Genomic DNA, 8,696 nt, shown 5'->3' on the forward strand with positions numbered 1-8,696 from the left:
TGCCATATGACAGGTCCCTTCTCATCACTGGGACAGAACACCTGAGCAGGAGCAGCTTATGGAAGGAAAGGGCTGAACTCTGACTCGGATTTTGAGGAGTTTCATCGTGGCGGGAGAGCATGGCAAGGGCAGCCAGTCAGGACTCACATCTCCACACAGCAGAGGAAGCAGAAAGTAGAAGCCAGCCAGCACTGGCGAGCAGGCCTGCGCTGCAAAACCCCAAAGCCTGGCCCAGTGACACACCTCCTCCAGCAAGGTTCCACTTCCCAAAGGCTCCTCCAGCTGCTGTTTAAGTGTGACCCTAAATCACAAACACATGAGACCACAGAGGACATTCCACATTCAAATCACCACGGGCCTCATTGTTGCTAGGGTAGCCTGTCTTTGTCCCAGCAAGATCATGTGCCTCTCGTGAGTGTCAGGCACCATGTATCAGATATAAGCAACACTCTTTGTCATCCTGACTGTTAGTGCAGAAGCATGAAGCATCTTTCATTGCAGAATTCTACTTGCTCAGCCAGCCAGCACAGCCCAGAACATAGCCAACCCACTTGTGTTGTGGAGAATCTTCTCCCTCAACTACACTGACTCATGATATTAGACCTACTTTGTGTTCCTAGGCCACACCTTGCCTGTTCATGCCCATTTGCTTTATCATATTGAATTTGCTCTTTACAAAAATACTTGAGTTTGGCTGGGCATGGTGGTGCAGGCCTTTAATCCCAGCACTCAGGAGGCAGAGGTAGGAGGATCACTGTGAGTTTGAGGCCACCCTGAGACTATATAGAAAAACTTCAGTATGTATTAAATAGAAATTCACAAAGATATGCACATGATTAACACATGGGAAGTTCTATGTGTTAGTTTGTATAAAGTAGTCTAACATTGTATATGCCAAATGCCATGGAAAGGGATAGCTCGATTCTTTATTGTGTGTTTGTATTCAGTTTTTTAAGGCTGTGGATTTTATAATTTTAAATAGGGTACTTGTGTAAAAATTAATGCTTAATAAAACATATATATAATAGCAAAAGCCAAAAAAGAACAGTGGTTAGATTATATTCTAATCATACAATGGAATGTTACACAGCAGCCTTTACGTTAGATTATTAAGAGTACTTAATAATATAAGAAAGATAGGTAAGGAAGGGAGCACAAATTATATAAAAATTATTTAATTTAAAAATGTTTATAAAATTTCTTTGAGTGCAATAGGCTTATGAACGCTTCTGTTTTCTTCCTTGCATCATCCTAGTCTTCTAGCTTCTCTATCAAGTAAACATTGTTTTTTAAACCTTGAGCTCAGGCTGAGTACAAGTGAGGACTGCCACTCTGTCTGTCTTTCTAGAGTGTGATGGGAGGAATTTCAGAGCTGGCTTTGTCAGTGGTGGATGTGGGCTTTGGGAAGCGTGTTCACAGGCATGAGGACCAAGAGCACACTTGCCACAGAACCACGAGGAATCAGTCACACCACATGCCAGCCAGTGCACAACCCATGGGAGTTTTGGGGTTTAAGGCTGTTCAGAAGACTCAGGTCTGTCTCTCTCAGGTGGGGCCACCCCCAAGCATGAGTAGCTCCTATTCTTCTACTACCTACACATAAGCCAGGAATGGCCTTACATTTTATGTTTCACTTGAACAGACTATGGAATCCTCCATATGAACAAAGCACATTAACAGTATTAACAGAATTAAACAGTAGAACATAAGAAACCATATCTGGGGCTGGGGAGATAACGAAAGCACCCAGGCTCAATTCCCCAGGACCCACAGAAGCCAGATGCACAAGGTGGTACATGCATCTGGAGTTTATTTCCAATGGCTAGAGATCCTAGCGTGCCAGTTCTTCCCCTCCCACTCTTCAAGTAAATAAAAACAAATATTAAAAAAAAAATTAAGTCATTTCTGCAGGCCACCTGTAGTATCAGAATAAAAATTACCTTACTCCAGGTTCCTCTGTATGATCATTACACCTTGTACATGTAAGGCTTGCCCTACTCACTGGCTTCATCTATTGACAGGAATATTTGCAGAGGTCACTCTCACATTCAGCTCCTGTTGGTAAAATTAGCTTCTGAAACATTTCTTGAAGAAGTATTTCACTCACAAGTTGCAGTCTGGCAGGGAAATGTATCAGCTCTGGTTTTCTGGTTCTGAAAATTGATTAGGATATCCCAGGGCCCTTGAGGTGATTAGAGGCTGTGCTGAGCTGAGCCCAGAGACCCAGTCCAGTTCTCCCTGCAGCCTCCATCTTGCTGACTTCCCATTAGGATCTGCTGTGACAGGTGCTTCTGCTGTTTCATCACCATCAAAGCACTAGTGATTATCAGCACCATCGTATAAGAAGAGGAGAGTGAGTTTCAGGCAGGCTAAGTAATTGGGCCAGGAACGCAGCTAGTAAACGACTTAGGTGGATTCCAGCCCCAGCCTGGTTGACTGTAGAGGCCCAGGGTCCCCATACCTCACATGTACGTCCGCATAGAACCAGAGCTGCAAGGCTATATCAGTCAGTATTCCACAGGCAAACAGTGGTATGTGAGGCAGGGAAGAGAGACTTTGAGGTACCATAAAGGGACCTGTGCTCTTTGTCTAACTCACTCCTAAACTCCTGCTCCACTCCAGCCTCGCCTTTTCTCACTAACCTCTGTCCTACAAGAGGATCATGCCATTCTGTTGGTTGTCAGCCACCTGGGAGTCACCACGAGACTCTCCTTCATAGTCACTGTCATTCCTGATAGTGATGTATATCAAGATATGTGGCAGGAGGCATGAATAATTTGAGTAGTCATTGCCTATTTTCTCTGTTTACTTCAGGGTTGATTGTAAAAGAAATTGGTTCTTCCACCTCCAGCTCTTCAGAAACAGTTGTCAAACTTCGTGGACAGAGTACTGATTCCCTTCCACAGGTAATGAGGAATTGAAACTTTAATATAAGAAACTGGAGTATGCTAGAGCATAACTGGAGCAAAAAGAAAAAAAAAAGAGTCCAAGGAGATCATTCTTCCTATATGCATACCCCCTCATTTTATTCTGAATTTATTTTCATTTTGTTTGCTAGTTCCACTTAAATTTGAGTTGCTTTTTATTTGGATGAATTGTGTACTCTGTTGTACACTCTACGTAGGTGGAAGCCCATGGTCTTCAGATTTTTTTTTCAGATTTTTAACTTTGATATGAGAATGTGGTACACGTGTGTGCACGTGTGTATCAGTCAGTGATGGTTGTCTGACCTAAGCAACAAGGAAGAATAAGATTTTTGTTGGGCCTTGATTCTTGTTGGGATAATGGAGCATTTGACAACCTGTGGATTACTGGTTAAGCTATTAACATGTCAAAAAATATAAAGAAAAATCCTGCAAAATGCCATCAACATCTAGATTCATTTGCAGCTCATCCCACCTGCTGTTTCCTGAGCACACGTTCCCTTGTCACTCTTGAGCCCTCTCTGTGTAGTGTACCTTCCCTTCCTTTCTTTTTCTATTTCTTTTTCTAGCATGTGGCTCATTTTGCCCCTTAGTTCTTACCTGTATCTTCCTTTTTTTACTTGATCTTCCTGTCTGCCTGCCTGCCCGCCTGCCACTGAAGTAGCCATAATTTGAAAGTGACATTTATTTAATATTTTTCTGAAAATCCCAAGTAATTCTTAAAGCAGAATGTCTGGTGTGACTGATGGGAGCCCAAGCTCCAGAGTCAGTCTGCTTGGCTGTAGCACGCCCGCTCTGCACCCAGTGTTATCACTGAACAGAGATGATCCCAGGGCTCGTGAGCCACAGATGCCACACTACCGCGTGGGGGATACTTGCGGGTTTGTGGCAATGCCCAAGTGACTCCATGTGTGAAATTCTGCTGGGGCCTGGGACGATTGGGTCAGAGTAAGGGAGCGCCCTGTGCAGTGGGTGTCACTCAGATGTTTCACAGCACCCTGGCAAACTGCTCTGCTAGTACTCCTATGTCTAGCTGAAGTGTGATCTCTTTTTCAAAGTGTCCTTTGTGGTGCTAAGCAGCAGAATTAGAGATAGAATGCCTATTATGTTTCCTTAAATAACCCACTAAATATTCATGCTATTACCTGAACCATTTCTTAACCTCTTGACATTTTCTCCATACCACTTGGGACAATAAGTGAATTGCAGAAATCTACCACCACCTCTGTATGGAGTTTGTGAGTGTTCAGAAGCATCAAGAGTACTTCCTTCCAGACCTTTCTAGCACCAAGAACACATTATATTCTACCTAGGAATTAGGGCTATTTGAAATAGCCTACTTCAAACTGTGTTTCTTGAGTAATAATTGGTTTGTTTTTCTGCTTCTTATTAAAATATTAACAGTGCTTAGCACAAGAGTTTGCCAAATTGAATTGCCATATCCTAGTGAGAAAAACCAGTATTTTAACCTTCATAACCTTCCCTTACGGCAGTTGCTTGACTTCTGAAATGTTAGGCATAGTTGGATTCCTGTGGGATTTGTGTATCAGTGGGGCTGTTAGGAATGAAGGCTAGATGGTGTCTACGTGAATACGTAGATCAGCCCCAGCACATAGGAAATGTTCAGTGAATGTTCACTGCTCCGAGGGCATTGACTGAAAGCCACTTTCCCATGGGTAAGGATTACTTAACATTTTGTAGCATCTCTCTTTTCTGGGTATATATGTTACCTTTTCACTTAGTCTATATTTTTGAAGTGTTCTCAGCCTTCCCTTATTTTGCAGACCATATGTCGAAAACCAAAGACTTCCACTGATCGCCACAGCCTGAGCCTTGATGACATCAGACTGTACCAGAAAGACTTCCTGCGCATCGCGGGTCTGTGTCAGGACACTGCTCAGAGTTACACCTTTGGGTGTGGCCATGAACTGGACGAAGAAGGCCTCTACTGCAACAGCTGTTTGGCTCAGCAGTGTGTCAATATCCAAGATGCTTTTCCAGTTAAAAGAACCAGCAAATACTTTTCTCTGGATCTCACTCATGACGAAGTCCCCGAGTTCGTTGTATAAAGTCCACCTGCATGCAGCCCTGCGGGCAGCTGCTGCTTGCTGGAGGCCGTGGAAGTCCTAGGCTCTTCACATAGAACTTGTGCCATATTTTCTTCACCTCAGACTTAGCTCTTTCTTTATAATATTTGTGATGGAAACAAAAGCCTTGGGACAATTGCACTTTAAGTATTATGCAGAGAAGTAAGAGGACTACAGAGAATGTACGGGAAGACAAGTGCCCAAATGTTTATTGACCCTTTGGAAGGAAATGTGCTTTTTTCAGAGTATTGGACTGTGGTGTGTGTGTTCATTTGTTGTTTTCTAGTTCAGGTGCATTTTTTTTAATCACAAAAATACGATGAGCTTACTTGTTTGCCTGTAAATGTTTTTTTTTATTTTTTTCTATTGACCACTCCCTCATGAGATGCTCATGGTTTGAGGGAGGAGAGAGGGAAGGTTCTCTCTTCTTTTAGTGGAGATACCATTGCTTATTACATAGCCATTACTGCCTCACAGAGGTTGTCCCAAAGTGAACACTGACATTGTGGTTGAAGTCATGTGGTTCTAGCAAGCCAAAGATGTGCCCATCTGAATCCAGAAGAAGTGAACGAAGCAATAACCGGAAGACTGTGCAGGGATGCCTGTGTAAGTTTCATGCCCACCGCGTCATGTCCACTGCATCACACTCCCAGCAAGTTCTGGGATTCGCTTGTGCTTGGACATAGCACGTTTTGTGGAGTTTACAAAACTGGTGTTTGTTAAAACAATGGTAATGTCTTAGAAAGTATTTGTGTTTGGTGGTATTTTTCTTTGTTGTTTTTTAATTATGAAGAACAAGTAGTGGTAATGCTATCTTATGTCTGCCCAATATACCCTAACTGTATGTATATGTTCTACATATATAAGTACCTGGGACTGTGCTTACATATGTTTAAAGGTTAGTGAGTCTTCATGTTGACTTCCATGACTATCTTCCTTACATAGAATTTCTCTAATGTAGAGGGTGCTTCACTGAATGAATAATACCGAGAGACAATCAAAGATGATGTAGAGTTAAGAGTGACTTTCCTCGCGTGCCTTTGGCCATGATTCTCAGCCCTGATTGCATAATAGAATAGTCTGAGTCCCAACCCAGGCCAATGAATTCAGTCTGTCATGGGTGGGACCCAGGTAAAACTGCCTTTTCTTTTAAAGTTTCCAGAAGATGCTGAAGTGCAACAGGGCTGACACACACTGGCCCAGGAGAAGTCTTTTTGTTGATTCTGGAGTAGACAGAGGGAGTAGTCAGTGCATGAGAAAGAGCCACTGTTCAGACCGTGACTGCCATGCTGCTGTTAGGGTGTGAAATGGAAGCAAATCAGGAGAATTACCAGCCTTTTGATGTACAGGGAAAACGTTGCTCGCACTTCAGGAGAGAACTTCATAGCACAATGTCTTTCTATGAGATGTTTTTAATGATTTAGTATTTTACAACATTTGTTTACCATATTTTGATATACCATTTTTGCTATCTGCCAGGTTTTATTAAAAGACTATTGTTTTCTAAAGAAGCTCATATTTTTGTACAAAATTATGTTTTCAAGTAACAAAGAAATAGATTTAGAGTACAGCAGAACATAAGCAGTGTTCCCTGTGGATGGGAGTCAGTATTATAAAACAAACGGTGACCACAAGCATGCCCCACCCCATGCTTCCCTCCTGTGCACAGCATGGACAGACCTTGTCCAGTTACTTACAAATGACACTTTAGAAGGAAAAATAAGTTCTTTGCAGTTATATGGTCATGAAATTATTTTTCTTTTGTCAGATGCTTTTAAAAGAACCAAAGTTTCAGGTGTCAGAATGTATAAAAGTATCTGTATAAAAGGATAAAAGTACAAAGGGATCACTTAATGACTCTTATTCTGAATGATTAAATAATCCTCCATTCCCTATAGATGCTCAGAGGCAAATCCTGGTGAAGTTCATACTCCAAGGAATCCAGGTCACAATGCACAGTGTGTTTCCATAACCCTTAGCATTTCTTGAAAAGGTAAAGCAAAGGTTATTGAATTGAACAGTTAACACTTTGTGGTTTATTTTCTCTCGCCTTTAGCAAAAATCTGCTCTTCAGGGTTTTGCCAGCATTGCTGGTGGTTTTGCACACCCTCTTTCTAGTTGGATTGGTAAACAGTCTTGAGGATTTTCAAACATGAAACCTGCTAGGAACATTTTTGCTTTCTGACCCACTGTTCACAGCTGAATAGTATATATATGTATATATAAATATGTATATGAAAATCCACTTTGAATAATCTACATTTTGTATTTGGAAGTTGTTTTTAAAAATAAAGGAAAAGAAAGGTATAAAGCTTTCATGTATTCTGCACTTGTTACATACCCATGGCTGGTAAGTATACCAATTTGGTATTCTGCCTCTACATGCCATCTACATTTGTATTTGCAACAAAGAGCTTTATATCTGCATAAGCTGTAAATAATCCTTTCTGTGAAAGGATCGTCATATTGGGGTGATACCAAAAGTATGTAAAAAAAAGAACTACATTGTTTTGTAATTATTTCTTATAGGTGTTTCATGATAAGATTAGCAGTCAATAAAGTTAACTGTTTCTGCCTTTAAAGTGTCTTTTATTGGACTTTTCAAGCAAGCAGGAAGCATATAAAAAGTGTCATATGGGGGCTGGAGAGATGGCTTAGCGGTTAAGCGCTTGCCTGTGAAGCCTAAGGACCCCGGTTCAAGGCTCGATTCTCCAGGACCTATGTTAGCCAGATGCACAAGGGGGTGCATGTGTCTGGAGTTCGTTTGCAGTGGCTGGAGGCCCTGGCACACCCATTCTCTCCCTCTCTCTCTTGCTCTGTCTGTTGCTGTCAAATAAATAACTAAAAATAAAATTTTTTTTAAAAAGTGTCATATGTTTGTTTTGTGTTTCTGTCCCAAAAGGGAATATATTAAAAGCAATCTGAAGATGCCATTTGGTAAAATTCCAAGCAAAAGAGCCCTCATGGTGACAGTGACAATCACATACATACTCGGCATGCTAGGCATTGTGTGTCTTGTATTAGAACTTCATGTGCTGACCCTCATTTTAATCTTCATATTCCTATAAGGCAGAAAATATTGTTACTGTCAAGTTAGAAATGAAAAAACAAAGGTTCTAAGCATCTTAAAGTCCATGAGATTGTGGCGGCCACTGTGCATTCCTAGTGTGAAGCAGAGAACTGCTTCTCAAAATATTTTTAATGAAAATAACTTCAATTTAGAACTGTCATCATTGGAATGTTGCTTTTAAGTGGTTGCACTCACGAGGGGGAAATGTGAAGGCCACAGGGTTAGAAAGGAAAGAGCTCAGGAACCGTGTGAAGAGAGAAGACTACAAAACCCAGGTCATTTTTTCAAAACTTGGGTCCATACCTCTCTTTGCCCCACTTCTCTTGGCTATAAAATGGGGCTTGCAATTCAAAGGACTGTTGCAAAAAATTAAGGTAATAGATATATTAGGTCTGATATGTAGGGTGAGAGAGGAGGGTTTTCAAAGCTGCTCCCAAACACAGCTTCAATGGAACGTGGCCATTTGGAAGCAGAGCTGCTTTCCCCCCCTGTCCCTCCTCTTCCTTTTTTTCCTTCTCTTTGTTTCTGCAAACCACACTTTGAATTTAGGACCTTCTACGTGTTAGGCAAGCACTCTACTACTGCTGTATATCCAGAGCCCTCCTTTTACTTTGC

At 41.6% G+C, this 8,696-nt stretch overlaps 1 protein-coding gene across 3 annotated transcripts in view; it reads left to right on the plus strand.

Moving 5' to 3' along the window:
* Frmd6 (FERM domain containing 6) overlaps positions 1 to 7,593 on the plus strand; it is an 88,331-nt gene extending 80,738 nt beyond the window's left edge. For all 3 annotated transcript variants that reach the window (XM_004649179.2, XM_045154356.1, XM_004649180.2), the window contains 2 exons: positions 2,815 to 2,906; positions 4,709 to 7,593. In XM_004649179.2, the coding sequence (XP_004649236.1) occupies positions 2,815 to 2,906; positions 4,709 to 4,993 (377 nt within the window). In that variant the 3' untranslated portion in view covers positions 4,994 to 7,593. The remainder of the gene's footprint in view (positions 1 to 2,814; positions 2,907 to 4,708) is intronic.
* The last annotated feature ends 1,103 nt before the right edge of the window (positions 7,594 to 8,696 follow it).

The sequence above is a fragment of the Jaculus jaculus genome, chromosome 7, assembly GCF_020740685.1.
Source record: "Jaculus jaculus isolate mJacJac1 chromosome 7, mJacJac1.mat.Y.cur, whole genome shotgun sequence".
Lineage (NCBI taxonomy): Eukaryota > Metazoa > Chordata > Mammalia > Rodentia > Dipodidae > Jaculus > Jaculus jaculus.